At 39.7% G+C, this 24,928-nt stretch overlaps 2 protein-coding genes across 2 annotated transcripts; both read right to left on the reverse strand.

Annotated features, from left to right (window-relative positions):
* Window positions 1–346: 346 nt before the first annotated feature.
* kctd5b (potassium channel tetramerization domain containing 5b) lies at window positions 347–16,709 on the reverse strand. The gene is made up of 6 exons (XM_038735104.1): window positions 16,408–16,709; window positions 9,466–9,574; window positions 9,098–9,189; window positions 8,915–9,010; window positions 6,240–6,365; window positions 347–3,534 (listed from the first exon to the last, which is right to left on the reverse strand). The coding sequence occupies exons 1-6, from the start codon at window positions 16,627–16,629 to the stop codon at window positions 3,505–3,507; spliced, it is 675 nt and encodes a 224-aa protein (XP_038591032.1). The 5' UTR covers window positions 16,630–16,709; the 3' UTR covers window positions 347–3,504.
* A 317-nt stretch (window positions 16,710–17,026) lies between these two features.
* pdpk1b (3-phosphoinositide dependent protein kinase 1b) lies at window positions 17,027–24,900 on the reverse strand. Its single transcript, XM_038735094.1, has 14 exons — window positions 24,752–24,900; window positions 22,667–22,957; window positions 22,410–22,452; window positions 22,161–22,298; window positions 21,887–22,031; window positions 21,669–21,766; window positions 21,456–21,531; window positions 21,277–21,345; window positions 20,939–21,035; window positions 20,597–20,770; window positions 20,190–20,407; window positions 19,896–19,953; window positions 19,469–19,621; window positions 17,027–19,320 (listed from the first exon to the last, which is right to left on the reverse strand). Exons 1-14 carry the CDS (start codon window positions 24,773–24,775, stop codon window positions 19,207–19,209), a joined length of 1,698 nt encoding a protein of 565 aa, XP_038591022.1. The 5' UTR covers window positions 24,776–24,900; the 3' UTR covers window positions 17,027–19,206.
* Between the last annotated feature and the right edge of the window lie 28 nt (window positions 24,901–24,928).

Below are 24,928 nucleotides of genomic sequence, written 5' to 3' on the forward strand. Positions count from 1 at the left end.
AAACCAATTTGAGAGTTTTGACACTCAAAAACACTAATTTATTCTCCGGTGTAAAACAAACAAAAAATCATCGCCTACATTGAAACAGGCATTTTATCAGACAACTATGCTAAAGCAACATGTTTTGAGGAAGTGTCACAAGAGGTCGCTATTTATCCAAAATTAGGATTATGATGATTTATCCATTTATTGCTGAAGCCTGCTTGTGTAAGAACGCTTCCATGTGATGAACATGTCTGATAGGATTACTGATATTTATAAAAAGCTAATCATATGTGTACTGTGTATAAAAACTAAGAAATTAAAGTAGTAAACATCTCTAAAAGAAGAGTACACACAGACCACATGAATTACAACATTTTATTGAGTTTACCTTATGCAAGACCATATAGATCTATCCCCTTAACCTCATACTTAATGTGTATATTTTAACATTGCATAAGATCATATAGAAGTGATCTATGAAGTGATATGAGAACCTTATTTATTGATGTATATGCTAGACTGAGGAAAAATGACACATTCATTCTCCGATTACAAGTGTGATAATCTTCAATCATGCATTACAGTGGTCTGTGGCTTATGACTTGAATGCAAAACAAACTGGGCACTTATAAGTATTAGGCTACAGATTTGATAAGTTTGTCCATTACATGAAATGATTATCAATGCCAAATGCTCAACCAGACAGCGAATTAATGGTAATATAGCTGCTAAAAATAGAGGGGTTAAACACCTCAAACCAGAGTATATCAACTGAGGTTACAACTTAACCAAGCAAATCAAAAACATAAAAACACTTTAAATCTCATCGCAGAAAGAAAGAAAAAAAAAAGCCTCAGAACAAGACCCAAATAAATCTTTACTCTGAGCCAACGCACGCATGTCTTATTCTATTAAATAGTGAGAATCTCAAAGCAAGATTGTCTGCAACGCTCAAGCATAGGCTGTCAGAAATGGGTGGAGTGTCTTATCAGTCAGCAAGTGCTGTGTGAGTATTAGTCCATGTGAAGTGGGGAGTGGTAGTTGCCACTGGTGCAGTCACACAATTCAGACAAATGTTAACGTGTGTGAGGGAGTGCAGTACAGACAGTACATAATTGGAAGGCTTCAGAATACTATAGCAAATGTAAACATAGCCTAGCTCTGGCAGGAACTCCAGTCTACTTTGATTGAACCTCTTTGCAGATGTCAAATTTTGCACTTTAAAAGCCCTTGTGTGTGTGTATATATTTTATCTATATTTAAAAAAAACAAACAAAAAAAAAACACATGCATCCATACTTGTATCCCCGATGATATAAAAATTGTTTTAGTCGAGTGTATACGTGTTCATGTGAGTAAATGGAGGTTTGTGTGTCGTCAACAAGTCTATATGTACAAAGTGTGCCAGCATTAAGAAAAGTTTACTCATCCCTGACACTAAGATTAATGTGTAAGATACACATAAGACATTGGATTTTGGTCATTGGGAAAAAGGCAACACTTAATGATTATTTGTGAATGAAATATCCAACCTATCAAAACCACACATCAAACCTGAAAACAAATTTCTATTTAAAAAAAAAAAAAAAAAAAAAAAAAGTGTCCTAAAATGCAGTATTTACATTAACAACATTACAGGCTTGTAAGCAATGTGCAGTGTTTACCACTGTAGTGCTTGTAATGCTGTGTACGAAATCTACACAATTCAAAATACTTAGAAGAATCTATCACAACGCAGGAAAAAATACATTTGTTTTTAAATGTAACAGTCAACTTCGTAGCCAGCCAAGTATAGCTTTGTTATTGGTTATCAAAACATGTTCCAGGCATGTTCTCAGTGAAATACGCTGTATTCAGCATCAGCTGTTTCAACCCTACCTCAGAAAGTCTAGACTAACTAGAGTCCTGTACAAACAATGCAAAACAAAAGTTAACATTGTCAAATTCTCATTTTTAAAGATCCAGTATAAACAACTTCCATTCAAAGTTGTGTTTTCTATACAGTGTACAAATCGTGCAGTTTTCTTAAAGAGTTAAATATTAAATTTAGATTATTTACATCAAAACAAAATCCTCTGGATATGAACAGAAAGTCCTTCACCACTGCTTTCAAACTGCATTCCCACACCACAAATACTCCCTGTCAAAAAAGATCATAATCAAACAAGATGTTCCCTCAAACACAAAATAAACTAGTAAAGAAAAACTCAGAAGTCAGTGGGGAAAAAAAAATTAAGACGCTACTGTCCCAAGGATGTTTTTCCTGACAGGAAACAGGACGTCGTTGGATGATGTTAAAAAATATCACTGCAGAACAGAATTCACATTTCAACACCTTTGATATTTCTAGCAGTTAATTTTAGACTTATGAACATGAGGTCTCAAACTAAATAAGAGGTTAAGAAAAATGTCTGACAGATTAAACTCGATAGAAAGTTTAAAACGCAACATTTTGAATGAACATTTGTGGTTATAGGTGTGCCCAATGCTTACCGGTTTCCATCCATAAAACCGGTAAGTGGACTTCCTAAAAATATAATAATTACTTAATCCAACAGCACACAATGGCCAATTCTGTGGGAAATTAGGTTACGAGACAGAGTACACGGTGCCACAAGCAACTTCACTAGAAACACATTTTTCTTCTCAAGCCAAGAAAGCGAATAAAGAAGTACATTGCCATGTTAGGCAGATATTTCTAATGTATCTCTAAAGTTAGCTTACTTAGACTATGTGAAAATGGGTCTCTTATTTCTGTTCATTACAGGTCACTTCCACGCCATAAATAAAAGCCCTGATAAATTACCTAATGCCCCCCCATTTTTGTTCACATAGTTTTCATCCTGGTCTGAGAAGGTGTCCTTTTCTGAAAGCGAATAGTTACTGAAAATGTTTTTTCCATGTAAAGTATATTGTTTGAAATGCATCTGAAAATGTGTGTTGTATAGCTGGGATCCTCATGATCACAAATCTCGGCTTAACTGTTTGAATTCTTTGGGGAAAGTATTTTAATCGATTCGTTTTTTGGGGAGAATTTCACTTTTAACAGCGTAACTCTTTAACATGCGCTAAATAAATGCACAATTCCCTTCTTAACACCCCAAAACAATGATTTTGAGTTTGATACTTTTGAGTTATAAAAACCCTACTGATCCCTTACCAGACGCCTTGAGCTAGAGGATATAAGGATTAACTCAATAGATGACCCTGAGTGAATCATTGGCCTTATATGACGATGGCCATAATTTATAGCATAAAACATATGATTGCAATTCCTTACTTTCAATTAGAAAAAAAAAAAAACTTGCCGCTAATTCAAAAAATAGGTCCAGTTTAAATGTACAGGCACAAATTGTCAGTAAACAGACTTATTTACATCAAGAAATAAAAACAAAAATGGAGGGAACACACAAAATAAATGCACACTCCCCCCTTTAAATCTCCATTGTGCCAAACGTTCTTCCACAAAGATGATATGTTTGCATCATAACACCTGGACCTCATAATAGCAAGTCCTCTTCACATCCGGGAACCTCTTTCCTGAAGAATCTGCAGAGATAAAGAAAAAGAAAAGATAATCAACAAAAACACATCGTACCACACTGTTACACAGTCTCCCATATTTCAGCAGTCAAAGAGACTTTAGTAGGTTGTTTTTCCTTAAGCACTCATTGCTGACACAGTGCACACTCTCCCAGCCAGGAGCACTCAGACATTTACTCTACTGAATCAAACACACTGAACAGGGTGCAGAGAGAAAAAGGGAAATGTTTGCACAAGTGAGGAAAATAAAGCGTTGTGCTAGAGACTACGTAGTAACGTGGCGTTAGAGCCGACTCTGAGGGAGCTCATGAAGCAGAAAAGCTCATTGTCAGGTGGGATCAAACCTTGGTACTGGAAAGACATGCTGATGAAACTAACCACAGCAGTCTGAAGGATTCTGAGCAGCCAAAAACACGAAGGTCAAATCGAGTCTAATCAATTTCTTTAGGTTTTATTTGCGCTTTCAAAATCATTTGTTATTGCAGGTTGTCAATTTAAAAGGAGTTGTTCTTTCATAAATGACTTGTTCATCACACTTCTGGTGCACCTATCCCCCGTCTGGGGCCTTGCCTCCATCGCACATATTGAGCTAATCTAAACCAAAATACCCCTGATATACTGTTTGTGCAAGTCAATTGAGATAAACCGATTCCATGTCATAAAACAAATTGTCATACTGCAGTAACAATACATTAAAATTAACCCCTTAATTATTCTTCATACTGAAAACTGAACAGAAAGTTATGCATTAGGTCATTAGTTCCCTTTTTTATGTCGTGTGTATTCTCGCCATATAGCCCAGCCCTCTAGCCGCCTCTATTAATCTGATAATCTGATATCCGACCCAGTTGCAGCTAAATACGGTTAGTCGATTGAACGATTTTGAAGCAAAAATGTCAACCACTCTGAATCCAGCCCAGATGTGAGGATTTGCTATTTTCTCATTGTTTTACACGACAGTGAACTGAATATCTTTGGCTTTGGGACTATTTGTCACAAACACAAAAAGCTGTTGTGAAAATTGCGATGCTCATTTTTTGATTTTAGATTTGTAGCCTTTTATACAAAAGCTAAAGAAATGTTATCTGCATTGGATTATGCAATCCATCTGCATCTTAAAATCTGGATTTTGGGAAAGATTTCCTTATGACTAAACATTGTTTTCTGACATTGCTCTCTGTGGAATGTTTATGTAATCGTTTGCGATGACTTTCATTTTGCCACTGTTCATAATTAAAAATTTTAAATATAGTTTGACATCCCTACCTTCACCTCAACTGCTACTACTACTTTTGACAACGGAAAGGAAATAGGGAGCGTAGTAACCTGGCCTTCCCTTTAAATGTCATTGAATGAGGGCAATGAGTCAAACTGCAGCAGCTGATGATTCAGCATGCCCTCCATTAACCAAGGCTTTGAGCATGACAATAATTACAAGGGTCTTATTTACACTACTGAAACAAATGGAGCTCTTCCCATCTGGTTTCAAAGAGAGCTCCACCTGCAAACAAGTACTCTGCCAGTCTCAGCAGGAACCATCTGGATTTTGATCCAGCTTTGGCCTGCAGGCCCTAACGCTGATTTTCAACCTGGATTCAGTCACTTTGCTCTGCTTTTAGTATATAATTAGCTCAAGTTGTCTTTGAAAACAAATAAATTCAGTAGTGTAAATTGCAATAAGGAGGCATGGGGGAGGACGGAGAGGGACAAACTAGGGTGGCGTGGTGGAGGGACTACGAGCACTTGAGCGCTCACCAGTGAGTCATAAGTGCTCAACTCTAATCAGAGTCATTCATTTCATAATCCGTCTCTTCGTCCTCGCTCTGAGCAATGTGCAGCATGCAGACGGCACAGAAGAAGACAAGAAAGGCATGGAGTAAAATAATGGAAATGAATGGAGGTAGAAAATGTTGGAAAGGAGAACAAGGAGAAAAATAGAACTAATGTTCAGAGGGGATTCACATTAACAACTACATTTTGTGTCAATCAAAAAAAAGGTACCAAACACAAAATAAAAAGTACAAATGTTATCCGAGTGCACCTCAAATAAAATGTGTTTACCACAAAAAGCAGAGATACTACTTTAAATAGTGCCCCTGAAAACAATCACAACAAAAGATGCTTGAAAGATGGCGCAGGTAGTGTTTAATATTTTTCTGTTGCATGAACAACATGAATCTAACTTTAACTCTGTGCTTCTCCATGAGTCCCACAGGGACTGATGGGAGTTTGACTTCCTCAGGGTGTGCCTCCTGCTTTGCTCCCAAAAGCCCTTGAGAAAATGGCAAACCTTGCCAATAGCACCGTTAATCTGCAGACCTGCGCTCCCTTAATACCCCTAGCCGGATTACGCTGTTGACTTTTTATTGCAGGTCAAATCTCACACGACATAAGCCTAAAAGCTGGGTTAGTTCCGGTAGAGAAATGTCAAAATGAATGTCAGCTTTGCTTTCATTTATACATTTTCTCTTCTTTTTCCTCTGATCGCTTATGGTTATACAGGCGGGCAGTATTTTCAGCTGAAGGACTGAATATTCACAATGTTCTCCTTCATAGAGGTTTCTCATCAATAAACCAGAGGTGCTTTCAGTCACGCAGCGGCATGTTCATAAATGCGACGCATTTAAAAAACATCCAGCACAGGCCATCATTCAGAGATGTTTGCTGTGGATGGATTTTCATCCGGCCTCTCCACACACACACACACTTACCTTAGCCTTCTCACTGGGCTCACTGTTGGTCCCGTATGATTGATTGTGCAGCTCCTTGGAGACTACACACAGGAACTCAGCTTGGTCTTCGTTGCCGTAGTTGTAAGAGGAGCCTATGCTGACCAGCTAGAGAGACACAGGAGCAGAGCACAGAGGAAGGATTAGACTAGTAAAAACTGGGTTACTCATGCTGGGAAAACAGAGGTAGGGAGACGTTAAAGTAATTTAAAAAAAAGGAGGTTGACGGCCAATCAAGGAGCACAGAGAGTCTACAGGATCCTGCAACTTAAATTTAAGGCTTCTCATGGCATTTTGGATAAAACAAGACAAGTCTTACTAATTAGACATAGGTCTGTATGAACTGTTTTGGGCAAAGTATGGCCTATGTAACTCACTATGCAGTTTGTTTTTAATTATTTTGGATGTTTTGCCTTTGTTAGATGACAATAGAGACCATATAATATGGGATATGGTGGGTCAGATGCACAATTACATGGTACACAAGGCAAACAGGGCATCACGCTTTAACAATGTAAACTAATACACCAAGAGAATTTAGAGGAGTCAAGACTTTAAGACTACGTTGAAATGTGTCAACGTATGTTACATTTATAAAAAAAATAAAAAGGAAATGAAACCGTATTTTCAACACCTGCAGACATGCCAGCACTGAAACCCAAAATAAAATATTAATGTGGATCAAAGGGCAAACAAAAAAGAACTGGTAATGAAAGAAACGGCACAAAGACAGAAAATAGTTTCTGAATACAAGTGCAGGGACTTGACCACAGGAAGCAAACATGCTGGTTGAAAGTCGAGAAACGGTGGATTTGGACCAGGCTTGTTTTAAGTTAATGAAGCAATGAAGTGTCAAAAACTAAAAACACCAGTTTTATTTTCAACTGTGTGACTAAATCTTTTAATGTTAGTAGTACCATGACGCAGACGAGATGTGTCGGATTTTTCTCCAGTACGTCATCTGCCACATTAATTAAGATCAATGCTATGCGTATATGCTTTCATAATGTCTTGAATTAGCTGCATGGCTTACCAGACTACCTACCACAAGAGCGTACTCAAGATGTGAGAGGGAACCGAGGAGCAAAACAACCCAATTTAAAATATCGGTGAAGCTACTGCTTGTAACAGCGAGTGGCTTTTTCCTTCAAGCATTGAATGTGTCTGTCATGTAAAGAATTAGTATGAGAAAATCCCACACATGGTATCGTTAATTACATATTTTACAATAACTTTCCTGTTCCCAGTCACGTCAGTGTGAATTGAAGAAACAAAAAGGAGACAGGAGGGAAAAAAAAAAAAAAAAAAAAAGGGACGACAAAGATCTTAATAAACAAACTGCATGCACGTCTTGAAAAACCTGATGAAAAGAGAACAAAACTACTGCTGAATGTTAAGTGCGTGTATACTGCAGGCTACATGTATATCGTCTGTACCCAGGTGTGCATGTTCAGACATGCATCGCCTCATTAGCCACTGCTGCCAGAGACTTGTTGTTGTCGTCGTTGTCAGAGTTCCCTCTAGATCCATCAACGCAGTAAAAAAAGAAATAATCTCAACTAGCTACCATGGATTCCACTTGTCACACTGCTAAAGACTCGGCATGCACCAAACCCTACGACTTTCCGCTTAAAATACACATCACCAAATGATCTGTGTTTATGCAGCCTTAAAGACGGCAGCAGGTCAAAAAGCTCATCTCCCCAAAAGACTCCTCTGTGCTGACGACTGAGATTTAGGCTTTGCACAAGGAGTGTTTCTACGAGTTTCCCATCTGACCTGTGTAAGGAGATTAGAGAGATTTCAGCTCTAATGGGAGATCCAGTGATCCCTCGTCTCAGAGAGATTCATTCACACATTATACAAACGTCCACAACACCCATGCAATCTCAGACTATTCCCTCTAAATATTTGAATCTATTTCAAGTACAAGGTAGATTACCTGCTGAGAAGATTTTTTCAGCTCTAAACAACCAGTACTATATTACAGCAGAGCCCCCCAAAATAGCCAAATGGCTACATCCAAGCAAAAAACACAGAAGGCTGTTGACAAGCTTACAAACTGTGAATGCAGTATGAATAAAAAAAAAGAAAAAAGAAAAAAAAAAAAAAGAAGCAAAACAAAATACAATAACACACAAGAAAAAAATGTGTTCTGTTCTCTTAGCCTCACTGGTGGTGAGCAAGCAGTACAAATTAACACTGAAAAGAACCAACTCAAGAAATGACCAGCAGCTGTGTGTCTACTTGGGACAAAAAACAATGGCCAACGGGGTGTATATGGACAAAACATGGGGACCATGCAGTGACCAGCCCGTGGACAGAAATTTGTTAGACACACCTCTCCGCTGTTGTTTGGCAAAGCAGACTCCTCTCCCTTCACCTCCCTTGACACAATCAGCAGAAACTCTGACTGGTGGGCCCGCCCGTAACCTATACTGACAAGCTGCAACAACCAATCAGAGCACAGAAGGGATGCCCGGATCACGTATGCGGACATAGAGAAACATGTGATTTGCTTTTTTAGCCATTTCCAATATTCAGGACTGGACTTTCTGGGTCAACGTGAGCATAGCGGGGTGGGTGAAGCACATGAGGGGAGGACTACTGCTGCTGCTGCTGCTGCTGCTGCTGTAAGCCCGTGGGAAAAGATTTACCTGTTCAAACTTCCAGCCGTCAGACATGGTGGATACCATCTGTGTCAGCTCCTCCTCCTGGCACTGCAGCACCCGATACACATGCTTCACCGGAACCTGAGAGGAAGAAATAACAAGGGGTCACAAAATTAAATAGAATAGGAATGTCACATTCATGGAGAGATCTATCTAAACTTCATATACCTGTGATGTTTTACAGTCGCGGTCCCTGATCTTGTCCTTGATGAGCTTTATTAATGATGTGATGTTGTAGAATTCAGCTTCTTCTAGCACACCTACAATAGTGAAAAAGAAACAATGAAGCTTTTATTGCAGACTTATCCTGCTACTACAAACTACAAATAACAGTATTTAATTAATGTCTTAGAATCTATACTTCTTTGACTAATCACATTATTTGTACTGCACCTGCATTCTGTTAAAACGAAGGCGTAGATGTAGGCGGTTTAGAAAGACTGCCTTTAGTTCTTTGCAATCACTGTCATACTGTTCAGCGTATTTTGATTTGGCAAACATTTCTTAGAGTGCATCTCATATTCCACAGACGTTACCTTCCTCTGCCAGGTCCCTGTTGAGCACCAGTTTGCCATGCCTCAAGTAGTTAAGCACTGGCCCAAAGTATGTGGGGTCTCTGTCTATGAGATAAGCACCAGTTTCATCCTGAAAAGCAGAAAATTCATAGATATTAAATATTATACTGTGAATGTTTCCAATTTGACGAAATGGTGCAATAAAACCAAAATGTCAGTGTTCCTTTAAAAGGAGACAATCAATGAGCGGGCGTATACCTAAATCGAAACATAATCTGCACGCGGGGGGAAGCAACACCACTGTGCATCAGTGAATAAAACTCGAGGGATGAGAATTAGGATGTCAGCTCCTGCACTGATAATCTCTGTAGGGGTTGAGAGGACATGTGCACAAAGAGCCACACACACACACACAACAGCTTTGGGATATCACTCTACTAGTCCCAAAGGCCTTGGGTTTGATCCCGATTCCTTCACAACCACTGGGTATTCCCCTATTTCTGTAAGTACTGTGATTAGACCGTCTTTGTCTCCTGTGGGAACAGGAGGCTAAAACAATTAGAGCAGAACAGAAAAAGATTTGGAACAGCCGGCTGAATCCACCAAGGGGACCAGGAGAAAGCACCTTGGCTTACAACTGCCAGTCTCGTCTGTTACATTTCATAGTTGACCTAACACATAATATGAGAGTCAGTTTGAACAGCTGTTTAAATACTGCAGCTGACATTACTAAAAGTTGTTTAATACGACATGACATTTGGCGAGTCAAACGTGCATGACATTTGGCAAGACACTTCACAAAGGAAAGGCTGTAAGCAAATGTTGTGCTAATCCTCAAATGCTACAGGATGTTTGACTTTGCATCTGTCGAGTATATGGCTTCAGGAGCTATCTTGGCAAGTTAGCTGCATTGCTGGTTGGTGCGACTTCTTCATTATTTACCCCAAGAAAACAGCAATATAATCATACACTCCAGGCCATGACAAAACATACAGCCATGTCTACAGTAAGTACAGAGATGCAATCAACTCAAAACTCATTAATCTCTCCAATAATGAGGAAAGGTCCCAGTGCATTTTCTTTTGTAATGAATCTCTGAACTCTCGCGGCTGATTGACCTCCTTTCCAAGGCAAAAATATCCCACCAGAGTACACTGGAGCTCTATTCTGGTCTCAGTGCCCTGTGTCAGTTCCTTACATTTCCATAGTCACTGAAGTATAAGCACAAGCAGAGGTGGGCCTGCATGGAGGAAACCGACAAGGCCAAAGGTGTACAACTAACCACATTCAAACCACACTGTACACAACGGTTGACTTTAACACAGAAAACTAAGCATCTAATCTTTGCCTCTATTCTATTTTTCGCACCGTTTATATTTCTTTGTACTACATGGCCGCCTGTATCCACTGGTCATCATTTCACAACATATCCCTGCCCAGTGATGTGTCATTTCTAATATATGAACAGATCCATAGCTGTAAGAGCCACAAAAGCAGTGTATTGAGTTATTTGCTCATTGAGGCATTTATCAAGGTAAGACCGTTATTAACCTTGAAATTCCACTTCCCAAACTTTTCCTTTGGTAGTTAAAAAAAAAAAAAAAAAAAAAAAAAAAGTCAATTATTAATGTGCAACAATACTGAAGAAACTAGAGGAAAAAAAACAAAAAAACAAAAAAAACATGCAGAATTATATCCCAATAACATATCAAACAAAAACCTGCGTGTTTTTCCAATTACTTACAGCGAACTTGAGAGCAAGATGGGCTAATTCTACAACAGTACCCAGTACATCCCACCTCCACAGCACCCAACGTCCCATCTCTGCCAATGGACTATTTTGACTGGACATAATGTGTATATCTTATGATTATTTGATACTGATGATCACTGACACTACCCTACGGGGATCAATAAAAGGAACACCTCATCTTATTTATATTATGGATTTGCCTGATGAGCATCACCTGTTTTTCTTGTCAGACATCTGTCAATCTTTTACTTTACAATAGCATTTGCTTTCTGAATAAATATTTCAAATCTGAATCTTGATAGCTTTTCAAGCATCCCAGCACTAGTGTTTCTTTATTATTATTCCTCCCAAATGAATCAGACCCATAGACATTTTTTACAGTAGGAAAAGCAGCTGTGGAAGTAAAAAAAAAATCAATGCTTACACCTGTGTTTGGCACGTTAAAATGTCTGCGTTAACAAAAGGTCTACTGAACTTTAGTCTCACTCCACATTTCGGTATGGGCCTGTAAGGCACTATGGGACAACATGCGATTTAGGCCTTTTTCCTTGTAAGATACTTTGACATGTTAGTAGGAAGAGCACAAGAATAAACAAAATTAATAACAACTGAATTCCATTTGGCTGCTTTCGTCTTGTGGTTTCCAGGTGGCTCATTGGGACACTTTAATAACAGAGCCATCGTTAAATGTTATTAGCAGTGCTTATCCTACTATGACAATATGTCAAAATAGCCGCTGTGATAAAATGGCCAACTGCACCACAAGCATGTTGCTGATGCTCTGGATGCACGTGCATCTATGGGGGACTCGGATGACAATGACCCAGTTGAGAGAAAGGTGATTATGGGGGCTCTGATATGGGCCAGTTGACACAAAGGAGACAGTGTTTTTAATTACAAACAAAAGGCTGTGTGTGTCTGGGGGCCCAAGCTGGGGAGCACTGGGCAGCAAACAGAGGGGTGGGGAAAGTGATGGAATAGCTGCTGGCATTTACAGTAGACAGACAGGAAAAGAGAAGGAGAATTTAAGGATAAGGAAGAAATTTATTGAAGTAGAACTGACAAGTGTCAACACCGCCTACAATAACCAGAAGAAATAGGTCAGTTCAGTGTAGGTCTGGCATGCTACATGGGGTTTTGTGGTTTGGCCTTGCCAAAAATATTGCAACTGCAAAGCCTTCTGTTCATATAGTAACAAGAACCAAGTCAAAGCAGGCCTAAACATGACTGGACTCAAACTAAAAAAAAAAAAAAAAAAAAAAAAAGGCTAATTAGAAGGGTGGGCTTCACAACAGAGGGAAGTGTACAGTATTAACCTTATCATTCATCTCCTACACAATACATATCCTCCCAGAGGAAATACCATGGTGACACACCCTTCAAGCACATGATGTCCAACAAGGCTTTCTGTAGACACATTAACACTGAAAGTTAATCCTTAAGTCAACAAAATTAACAAGTCACTACATGTTTTGCATCCAGTTACAACAGGTGTACACCAAAACTTTGCATGCAACCATTCACCAATTCAAGCCAGAGAGTAGGGCTGGGCGATATGGCCAAAAATGTTATTGCAATAAAAATATTTCATATGATTCAATATCGATAATTATAACGATATATGTCAAATCATTATTTCTTTCAAGTTTAAAGGCTGATTGAACTCCTGAGTGAAAATTGAAGAAACCAGATGGTTAATTATGTAGTTAAACTTTTATGGCCAGAAAGCGACAAACATTTGAAGTCAAACAGTGGATCACTTAACAAAACATTCAAAACAATTGAGATAAAATCTTTTGACAAATGTGATTAGTAAATCTTTTTTAAATCCCTTTTCCTCAACAAAATAAATATCTTAATAGAAAATGTAAGTGCTAATTTGTTTATGATTCAGATTCAAATATTTATTGACGATATATTGAACATTAGATTGAGGAAAATTATATTGCGATAATTATCATTATCGTTTTATTGCCCAGCCCTACCAGACAGATGGAGATATATTCACTGCTAAATTTCAATTAGACTTTCAAAATAATACACCAGATGGTTACAAGTAATTATCGAAGAAAAACAAAAAACGCAACAGTGGTAGATAAAAACAATTAACACAGTTGCGTGAAGCCATTCCAATTTGCTCAGGCCAAGAACGAAAAAGAATGCATTATAAGACGCTGCTCGGCCTTCACTTTAGCCGAGCCGGAGCACAAGCCCACTGCAGAAACAGTACTTAAAGATGTTGCAGTAGGTAGTCTCTGTCACATGACTGTAGCTACTTAGCCAAGTGGAAGCCTGATCGTTGTAGAATAGGAGCCAGGAGTCCCTCTGGAGTACAAGCAGTAATGGCATCGTAAAAAAGGCCTTCATCCTTTAAATAATACACACATAACGTCAAGGCTTTATTATGTGAAACTATCTCATATTTCAAGATATGCAACACTCATTTGAATGCAAGTTTGACCTCTCATCGAGGCTGGGAGGAACTTCACGCCTTTCTACTATTTTAAACTGTGCAAGGTAACACCATGAGTGCGTTTTGCAGAACAATTTATAACAGGGAGGAGTGCTCCAGGCAGTAAATGAACAGCTCCTTTTAAAAGTCCCCTAAAAGCTTTTCTGTAATGGTGAGAGGCAGTTAAGTAGCGCCACGGCTAAGCTGGCAAGCCGGGAAAGCACTGCAACCGCCAGGCAGGACGGGAAATGTGAATCGCAATAGAAAAAGAGGCTGGAAGTGCAATGAGTGGTCTCGCAGATGATTGATCTTAATGCAGAATAAAATTCCATTTTACAACATCTTAATTCACAGAAACACCAGGCTATGCTCACATGTAGGTGCCTGTTTTTTGTGAATAAAGTTGCTTTAGACTGATAAAGCCCATAGGATCAGCCTTGAGTCACACCTTGATTTGCCAATCTGCAGTGTCCTGTTGAGCACTCACTGTGAGAAGACGGCGCAGGAGGAGACCAAGATATTACTGTTAAATATTTACGTTGCCTCCCACAGTGTGTTGAGGCATGACATACAACCTGAATCCAGCATTAAATGCGGCTATATTTCTCTCTCAGATGCTGCAGAGAGAACTTCTTTGGGCAGCAAATGGATATGAATATGAAAAGAATAAGATGTTGAAGAAGCAAGAATCCTTTGTGGCGGGGGTGCTTGAAAAATTGATGCTGCTCTCAAAGCTGTAAAGCTGGGTCTCTACTTGAGTGCTCCTGAACTGAGTAGTTTGAGAGCTGGAGTCTGCCCAACTGCTGTACATCTCTCAGCTCGTTGATTAGACAATAGACACTTTTTAGAGCAATACCTGCTAATTTTCTTGCAGCATGAGTTAAGTCACTTGAGTCCATCAAACCCAACAATATCACTAATATGATGGCAAATGTAAATTATGGGATAAAACATTTAAAAATAATACTTTTAAATACAAGAATATCAACTATTATGGCCGGGCACATCACTTGTTCCACTTTTTCCCTGATCTACCTCAATGTGCAAAACAGGCTCCAGTCAACAACATGAATAATGCAGTTCTCCTTAAGAGTCCTGCTGAAGCATGTCAGCCTGCGTGACTGAGAACTGAACCACTGATTTCCTTGGCTGGGAAACACAATACTGCATTCACCTAAAAACAGAGTTCTTCACTCTGTCACTCTGTTGGGCTTCCCATTCACACACACAGGGTCGTGTGATGCAAAAAAAATTAAAAAGATTAAATAAATGGCCTTCCTGGTTCAGTTGCAAATTATAAAATCATGTCAACGTATGTAGTTTGAGACACAGTGGCAAGTGAAATATAATCTATTGAGCTCATTTATCCTAAACCAGACCTGTCTGCAGGATAGAGGTACGGTAATGGCTTGTGAGTCTGATGCACACTTAAGACAAGGGATTGAGATGGACTGATCCATTGCTCATGGGAGGATAAACTGACAAAAAAGCAAGCTGATTATTCAGAGATTAAGATATTTGCATGAACATACGAGATGAGCCACAGTCTCAAGCTTAGTATAAAGGGTCAGGGTTGAAGATTAAAATGTGCAAGTAGATGAAAACAATGAATAATGGGGCAGTACAATGAACGATGAAGAGCAGAGTATATTACACTATGTAGCCTATAGGGACACTAATGCATTGACAGTGCTGGAGGCCTTAAAGCACACATGCTGCTATTAAAACTGGCAGATGGACAAACTGAGAGAAGCCTGTATCTGGAGCACTGGGGCCATTCAGGGAGATGAGTGACTTCATCCCGAGCTCTCAGTTGTCAGCAGCACCTCACGCCACTTGGCAATGACTTATGTACTTATTAAAAGGGAGCCTCACCACCAGCACAGAGGCTGATTACTGCAGAGCAAACAGCCAAGTAAGAACAGACTAACCTCATGAGAGGAAGGGTTGAAAAAACACACGTTGATCGAGCAATAAAGTCTAGATAATTTTTAGGTTAATTATAGCACCAACGCTTGTACACATCACAATCACTTGATTGGCCAGAAAATAGTCATGGATGGATAGTGCTTCAACAGCATACCGATATGATATACAATTTGTTTAAGCTACACTTGCTGCACGTATTTGACTGTTAAAGCAGAGTGACATAACCCACTAAAAAAGTTTTAATTACATATTATATTATAAACAGTCATACTCAAAATTGGGTTACACTATCTATAACTAAAGTTCAAAGCTGAATATGTAGCTTTTGTAAAATGAGGTTGGTGACAATATTTGACACCTCGATCAGTGTCAACGCGTCGGATGGGGAAAGTTTCCAGCTACTGAGGAGACTTAATATTTAAACTGGGAAACCCCATTGAAACCGTTAAAACCCCTACATTACGAGACAAGAAATGTATGTAAACCCGCAAGACGTGCCAACGTATCTTGTTAAAAAGACACATAACGACACAGACACGCTAGCAGCAAAATCGTAACGTTATGTCATGTGGTGACTGTCGGAATCTAGCTAGCTTAGCGAGCTATGGCTAGCTAGCCACAAAAAAACAAGTTAGCACTAAAGTATGAATTAACGCGGAGTTTAACAATAATGGATATCTAAATAAGCAAGCGGACAAACAGTCATGAGCCATCCCGACTTAACTGTGCAATAAATAAATATAAGCTACATAAATGGAAAATAAAATGGGAGTTAACCAACTAACGTTACGCTCCTAACTAATGATAGCTCGACTAGCTTAGCATTTACCTTGTCGGAGTCGAGCTCGGGGTCAGCTTGGCTCAGCCTATACAGAAATGATTTTGGATCTCGGCACAGCGTCTGTCTCGTTGTTAAAAAATACGTCCCGCCGACGTTTAATCGGATCCATTTCGATGACCCGACACCGGATGAGCTGTTTCTCTCCGCCGGAGAATGGGCCAGACATCTCCGGTGAACGGAGCTACTCGGCTCGGAGCTGTTCTCTGCCATCCCTCTCCTCCGCCCTCGGCTCGGCTCTGTCTGCGCTGCTGACAGGAAATATCTAAGCTGTAGCCACTGACTTGGGAGTCCACGATTCATGCAAAGCAGGCTGCCAGCGCCTCAGCCACTCCTACCTCCCACAGCACTGACACTTGCATAAATTATTCCAGAGAAAAAGAGGTCCTCCCCAGCTTCATTAACAGACGCTTCAATAGTAGAGCAATGATTTCTTGATACTGAGAGCTTGGAAATGTCAGTGTATAAAAATGAGCATGGGTGACAAACACCCATTCATATTTTTGTGTACGGTACTTCATAATTTAACCCTAAGTATTCACAACACGCCAGCTTTATGTTTTTTACCGGTGAAGTTTGCATTAAAGTAATTTCCACAACACAAAAACAATGATAATGGGCTGGTACTTTATTTACATGCTGCAAAATGTGAGATGCCATTGCCACTGAATGCTGCTGCTTTCACTGTCATGACTGTAGTTGTTAACAGAAGACAGGACACATGACTTTATTTGTATGCCTAAATCCCTACATGCTTTAATTACTGGACTACCAAGCATTAAGTGGAAAATTCATCATTCAACATCTACTGACCTAGCGCACAAATAATCAGAGAAAGAATGAACAGATTCATTAAATTATCAGAATATGATTAAATCACTGAGCAAATAGAAAATGTATGATATAGTAAGAAAAAAGCTGTAAAATATTATAGTTTACAATAATTATTCACATTCAAAGGCTTTACATCTCAATACATACACAACATGGCCCCTGAACATGACTTCAATCCAAATATGATTCATATATTAGAATTTAAATAACACAGAATGAACTAGAGGCTAAACAATAGCCATCAAATAACCTTATACAAGAATAAAAATACAAAAACTGTATCCTAATATCATTGCATTACTTGCTTCAGGTTTTAATAATACATCATCTGTACATCACAGTTCTAGTCAGTTACAAGCCAGGTAGAGTAATCCATACACAATGTAACCGACTGCCATCGACTTGATTCAAACAATTTTTCTAACTAGAGGAAACAGTGCCTCCTCAACTTTATAGACAGATACAGCAATTTCATCGGTTATTTGGATCAGATAGATATCCTTTAACTGACATCCACCCACATCGAGCCCCGGGCCCCAGGGCCAGAGGGTCCTATTCACCTATACTCAGTCACACACTGCACACACACAGACTCAGCTGAAGGAAGAGGACCTTTGGAAAGGACCTTAAGGTAATATGTCAAAAATTAAAAGCATTATGATAATACATATTGCTAAAACAAGAGCACAAGTTAAATCAATCGCTTTAATTTCTATTGGGCCAAACATCAGAATGAAGGAAAAAACAGATGGGCCAATGAGCCCGATGAGGCAGTTCTGCCATCTTGTCCGGGGACAATAGCTTTACTGTGATTGCTTCCGAGAATGATAGTATGTGTATGCATCTCTGTTGATGAAGGTTTTCTGTTCAGCATGGGGTGGTCAGCACATAAGATTTTGTTTTCAATAGGACATACTGAATCCCACCGAAAAGGAAATCGAAGAATTCACACCACAAAGAAATAGCCAGTGAATGGTACAGAACAGCCAAATCATCCAATAATATTCGCTATGGTTGCCAATGCAGTCAAAAATACCCACCTTTAAACTTGAATAAACTATATCTCCAGTGCCCTAGGAGAGAGAAGCGGACAAGGCTGAGCTACAAAACTGGCCATGCAGGAAAGATAAGCAAGTTATGATTAGGAAGTACAAGCTAGTGGCATGTTTCCCACCCCGTTAGCAATACATCCCCAGTAACGGCAATGGAAGGCTCACACTTATACAGAGACTGATTCAGACCCATGTCTCACTGCAGACCAGCACTCCGCTTTGTTACATCAAGACCTTAACTGGACTGCAATAAGCAAGTACCAAGAGATTTAAAAGAAACAACTCAAATACCATGGGAACATTTGGGCTCTGACAAAAATATATATAGGATTTCAGTTTGGTAAACGTGTGAGACTGAATCAGCTTACAGTATCTGTTACAACTATGGAGTATATGCGTTAGAAGTGGAGCCTGACTACAGCTTGCACGCACAATGTAGGATTAGGATATGGTTTACTTAAGATATCAGGATAGGCTCTGGTTCACAAAAGCTAGATTTTGTGTTATGGTATCATTGAAGCAGGAAACCAGTCCTTGCATTTGAGATAGTCCTAGCAGTACCCAAGCTTGTGTCACTCTACAGGACAAGCTTGCCCTTCTCTCCCCCACCTGCAGAATGTACAAGAAGCTGATGTGCATGGTGCCATCATCATCATCATCATCATCCATACAATGAAAAATGCAATAGAAGCCTCACAGAGCACAAAGAACAAGCAAAGCAACCCTGAATCCAAAGTTGTATTTTTCCCCATCGTTCTACTCAGGAAAACAAACAAGGTCTAGATGCCAGCGTCTCTAAGAGTTTGTTTACATTGCGGTGATGAAGGGCACTAAAGAGGGTGTTACTCTGCTCAGTGATTGGCCTCAGAGCTAAAGAGGAGTGGCCAAGGGAGGAACTGTGCTCCTATAGGCCGGGGTTTTGGTGCCTTTGATAGATCTTTCTCCACACTTCTTGGATCTTCTTGCACCATCTGTCAGCATTTCCGCTGGGGTCCATCAAATAGTATGTTCGGTTAGGCTGCAAGCATATAAGAAAATTATAATATATTAAAAGAGGAAAAAAACACATTTGAGAAGAGATTCTAAACAGTGGGCACGTATCAACATGCTGTTGCTGGAGGAAAATATGCTGGACAGACATCAGAAGTAAGTAAACAGTCATGTACCGTGTGAACAAAGAAGGTTTTGAAGTTCTTGGCCTCAGGGCGTAGCTCTAGGGACCAAGGAATCTCCCCTTTCAGGACCTTGTTGACAGGATCCACGTAGTACAGGTGTGGTCCTTCAGTGAGAAGCAGCTGTCTCCGTCGAGCAAACAAACCCTGCAATGGAATTGAACACGTCTCAGGACAGTAGTTCACCAACAGAGGGGGCTATAAAGCCAATGACACCATAGCAGGGAATTTCCCTTTACTTCCAATATGCTAGGACATAGGAAAATGACTTAATTCATACCGAGACAACTTTAACTAGAAAATCTGTTCACATTTTACCTTTAAACTATTACAAAACACAGCTAGTATAGTCTACATTAAAAAGGACTCAATTCTTCTATATTTACAAATCAACAATACCATAAATATAAGACACACACACCTTTCGTTTATCCACTGGGCCCATTTTCAGAATCAGGTTATTCTCCACAAACTGGTGCCTGTGTAAATAAGCAACAGCAGATTACTGGCACCCCATCCCTTTCACTCAAAACAGAACTTTTTTCCCCTCAATAAATTTCTTCCTATTGACAGCCAAACGAATACTTCTATTTTAAAAAACTCTTTATAATTTAACTTTGTTTCATATATCTAGGACAAGATTGACGTATCTATGAGCAAGATTTTGTTTCAATTATTAACAGGGTGACAAGGTTGAAAATGTCGAAGGGTTTACCAGGGGTTTCCAGTGGTCTGTTTGTCCAGCAATAGCAACTTTTCTTCTTCAGTGAACTGCAGGTCCAGCTCAAATGAGTTATTGTCCAGGTCGTGGATGTACTGCTCTATGTTGCTGCTGGACCTCTGCGGGGGCGTGGATTCATGTGGCGACAGAGAGTGTGATGAGCTAGACTGGGCCACCTGCATGTTGCTGAACTGGCTCAGGAGGTCATCGTACTGAGTTTGGAAATGAGACAGGTGAGAAACGTTATAGTGACATCTGACTGCCTTTGTTCATGTTTTCAGGGAATCTATATCTTTCAATGAGGCATTACACCTACATTTTCCCAAGATGAATAAGCAAAAAATGGACTAATAAAAACAATTTTTAAAAAGAGAAACTTGGACTGTAATAAAATATCTTACGTTTCCATAGCAGTCCTCATCATCCTCAGACATGGCTGGCAGGTAGGGGGTGAGCTTGGGGGGTGTCTGTACATGTAGGTCACTCCAGGAGATGTTGTCAAAGAAGCTGTGCTGCTTCAAAGGGTCATACCCTCCCATCTCTTCACACCCAATCCGTTTGGAAGGGTCCAGTGACTGAAGGTAAAAACCAGAAACAGATACGAGATGTGTTTTCATTCAGTAGAAAAGCACTGCCCTGTAAATAACCGACACCAGCACGAGCAACTAATATACCACATGTATATCCCCACAATATTATTAACATTTAATTGTATATTTGAATCATGGTACTAGATAACCTACCAAAAGCTGTTTGACAAGATCCTTAGCTTTGGGGAAGAATTTCTCTGGGAATTCATACTCCAGCTTTATTATCTTCTGGAATATTAAGTACTCATTTCTACAATATATGAAACACAAGAGGAAAAGAACAAAACAGACAATTAGGGAAGTGTTCCACAAGTGAAATGCTTGCCAGATTAATATCACTGGGGCTAGGTTATTCTCACACATAGCATTTGTTGCACTTGAAATTACCCTAAATAGTCAACTGTAAAAATGCAATACAACATGGTCAACCATTATTAAAGCATGAATTAATGGAGGATTAACCGAGCTGTGACATCCCCCTTAGCACTTACCCAGCTCTGAACGGTGGTAAACCAGCCACCAGCTGATAGATAATACATCCCAAGGCCCAGAGGTCAGAGCTGAGGAAAAAAAGAAGACCAAGAAATAAACTTACAGATGTGGTGACACTCTTATCTGACAAACAATAAATAGTAAGTGTATCAGTTTCTTGACGACCAAATTGCATTACCTCTTGCAGGCTGATTTCTCTGTTAGCAGCTCTGGAGACACATACTGTGCTGTCCCAACAAAGGAGTTTGCTCTCGCTGCCAAACAATGCAAATAAAGGGTATAAGTAGAGACACGAAACCTTAATGCTGTTCACAGAAATAAAAGGCTTCAATGACGTCACACTTTTTATACTTGCTGAGAAGTACAAGTAAAATCATGACTGTGGCTATACCTTGTTTACTGTCTGACGATAACTGTTTTGCTGTCCCAAAATCTGTTATCTGGATGTGCATCTCTTCACTCAGAAGAATATTCTCTGGTTTCAGATCTCTGAAATAAAGAAACAACTTGTAACTGCTGGGGTTAAACAAACACCTAACAGGTTTAGAAAATGATATAAGCTAATAGAATAAAAGACAAAAATATCATTATGAATAAAACAAGTCTTACCTGTGTATTATCCCCTTATTGTGTAAGTATTCTAGAGCACAAACTATTTCAGCTGAGTAGAATCTAGTACAGGTCTCATCAAATGAACCAATTTTGCGAATGTATTTCAGTAGCTCTCCATTCTTAGCGTAGCTAAGACCAAAATCTACAAAAAGAAACCAGTTAAGGAACAATGTGATTACTAGAAATCAATTGCTAATACACAAAAATAAACACCAATGGTAAGTTATTAATATATAACATGCCCTGACAAATTGAATTTGTCAAAGGATACACAACTTCTCATCGTCTTGAAATGTGAAGAAGAGCTTGACGAAGAATGGGTGATCTAGATTTGACATCAAATCCCTTTCTCTTTTCACGTACTGGGCTTTGTTCTCCTTCATAATATGGCGCTTCTCTAGAATCTTAACTGAAGGAGAGAAAAGAACATTTCAGGATATAATAGTAAAAATGCACTCAGCAACTTTTCCATCTTAATAATAACGTGTAATTCACCAATATCTTGTGCATTATTACTTACTTGCATATTCTTTCCCTGTTACCTGCTCTCTTGCCAGGACAACCTTTGGATATAAGAACAGAAAAAAACATAACATGGCATCTTGCTTTCTTGTCAGACTTGGGAGAAAATCTAGTAGCTCTTAGGGCCTGTTTTGTCACTTCACCTCAAATGAGCTGAGGATGACTCATCCAGGTACATTAATCAAAAGAATGCTAGCATGTAGCAACATCTACCCTGGTAAAATTTAAAAGCTAAGTGGAATGCTAGTTACATACCGTCGAGAAGGAACCCTCTCCCAGTATCTTGCCAAATCTGAAGTCCTCTGGCTTCTTCTTGCGTGGCTGGGGGGCCTGGACAGCAGACTGTGTGCGGAGGTCTGAGCCCTGACCGCTTGCAGACGCTCCTACAGCACGGGCCTCTGAGGCTGAGCCCTCCATGCTGGGACAATGGCTACTGCTTGCGCCTGGGATAGCAAGTGGCGAGCAGGAGTCAGGGTGGTTTCTTACCATTGATGGATGTGAGCAGGAACAGATGACAACGCTGGGCTGAATGGGCACAACATCATACTGGAACAGGAGAGGGAACATTGAAAATAGCAGTCAGCAGAGTGATGCAGGTGTAGAAATAGCATCTTTAAAAAATGTCCACATGTAGTTTTAAATTGAGAAGTGTTTCCAGTATCAATTTGTGCAAAGAATATCTGTTTATAGAAAAGGTCATATTTTGCTGTTCAGCACAGATATTTTAGGTACTCTGGCCATCATTCCATTAGCAAACAGATTTAGCAGTTGCTTAGTTATAGTGTATCATAACTCAGATTTCCCTTAAATACGAGGACACGATACTGATCGGCAATAAAACGCAAAACATATTGCCCGGCCCAGGTTATTACACGTTGTTGCATATTGGTTGTATAATGAAGACAATATTACGTACTACAAAATGAGCAATCACCCAATCTATTCCAGAAAATGTGTAAACAAGACTAGACTAGATGAAGCTTACATGTTCTGGATCATATAAAGTAGCCCCACTTTCCCAAGACGCTGACATAAATTTACTGCAGTTGGTAGGGTATCATAACTTAAATTTACAATTTAAAGTAGGACCACTTTGGGAGCAAAGTCTAAAATTGATAAGGACATGCAGCAATTATTGAAGAAGGTGCTTCTGAGCCTAGTGGTCCCACCCTTCAGAGTTAAAGTTGTAAAAACTATGTCAAAGTTACTTCTTTCATGTGACAGCTGTTCTTACCAAAACAACTGCACTGGACTCATAACATTTGTATGTGTATGTGTCACCACTAAATGATCAGAGATACCAGACAGCGACAGCTTGTGCTTTTCAACAAACTGTTTGATGCTTGTAGCAAAGTTAGTTATTTTAAACTTGCTGAACTACTGTAACACTCGCTGCTGATGCTGTCCAGCTTTCAACTCAGTTAACGTTAGTTAGTTCAGTTGGCCTAGCTTCTTCTCATTCAAAACCAAGGTGTGGCCATTTAGTTGACTTATCCGGACTTGCCTGTATGGTTGCCAATTGGTCATATAACTATCTACTGACCCATTACTATTGATTAACCATGTACAGGTTGATAGAAAACACCAGCTAACGTTAACCTAACCCTAACAGGCCTGTGCAAACTTTCTTTGCTAACTAACGCCTGCTAGCTTGCTAACGTTAGCTCCGGCTGCCTTGTCAAATAATGCCGGCCATCACTGACAGCGAGTTATAAACTTAACGCTAACAGCCAGTCAATTAGCTAACGTTAGCACGGCAGGTAACAGATAAGTAACTTCAAAACCGTGTGCTAATTTCACGCATCCTTACTCGGCTATGTTCAAAGTTAGTGTGCCGACATTACTATCGAAATTTGAAAGTTGATGGGTTGACAGTCGAACTACACAACGCTAACCTTAACAAGCTATCTTCTACCAAAGGTGCAACGCAATAAAGCTAACGTTAGCTTGTTAGCAGGCAGGAGCATCGTTAGAAAGCGCGAACATGTTTAGCTAACGTCAGCCAACAGATAACGCTATTGGCCAAGGGGAAATGGTCATACATACTGTAAAACTAATACCAAGCACTGGCAAATGCTACCTCAGTACCGAATTATTCGACGGACCTTAATCACGGGTCCAACCAAGTGTTACAAGCCCGGTTAACGTAGCTAACATTAGGTGTTGCGTTAGCCAACATTAGCGAGCTAACATTGCTAGTGAGTCGTAACGATCTTTTGCGGCTAGCACCGCTCTTCACAAGAAGGCCCAACCTAACTAGTTGTTGTCGAACAGCCGCCACACTGTACGTTTTGAGCACCGGCTTCGAGCTGTAATTCGCATTAAAGTTGTAACACTTACCAGCTGACTTGTAGCTCTTGCCATGAGAGTTTTCCGCGAGTATTTATTTGGAATAAAATAATTAGAGAAGCTACAGTAATGGCCGCCTCTGCGCCTTCATTTTCGAGCTGTGACGTCGTTCCACAACAATGTTACCGCAGGACAGCAGAGGAGAGTCCCGCTGTGTCCGCCCCCCTC

The sequence above is a fragment of the Micropterus salmoides genome, unplaced genomic scaffold (assembly GCF_014851395.1).
Source record: "Micropterus salmoides isolate LMB-PRFRI ecotype aquatic unplaced genomic scaffold, ASM1485139v1 Ms_hic_scaffold_21, whole genome shotgun sequence".
Lineage (NCBI taxonomy): Eukaryota > Metazoa > Chordata > Actinopteri > Centrarchiformes > Centrarchidae > Micropterus > Micropterus salmoides.

Bases quoted from the DNA above. Each gene is read 5' to 3' on its own strand.
- kctd5b (XM_038735104.1), bottom strand. From the start codon at position 16,629: ATGGCAGAGAACAGCTCCGAGCCGAGTAGCTCCGTTCACCGGAGATGT. The intron at 9,190-9,465 runs GTAACGTCTGTG...TCACTATTGTAG, and splicing joins CAGGGACCTGGCAGAGGAAG to GTGTGCTAGAAGAAGCTGAA. The intron at 9,011-9,097 runs GTATATGAAGTT...TCTTCCTCTCAG, and splicing joins GCGACTGTAAAACATCACAG to GTTCCGGTGAAGCATGTGTA.
- pdpk1b (XM_038735094.1), bottom strand. From the start codon at position 24,775: ATGGCAAGAGCTACAAGTCAGCTG. The intron at 21,532-21,668 runs GTATAGCCACAG...ATTGTTTGGCAG, and splicing joins ATCGTCAGACAGTAAACAAG to CGAGAGCAAACTCCTTTGTT. The intron at 19,622-19,895 runs GTGTGTGTGTCT...ATTCCATTGCAG, and splicing joins GCCCAGTGGATAAACGAAAG to GGTTTGTTTGCTCGACGGAG.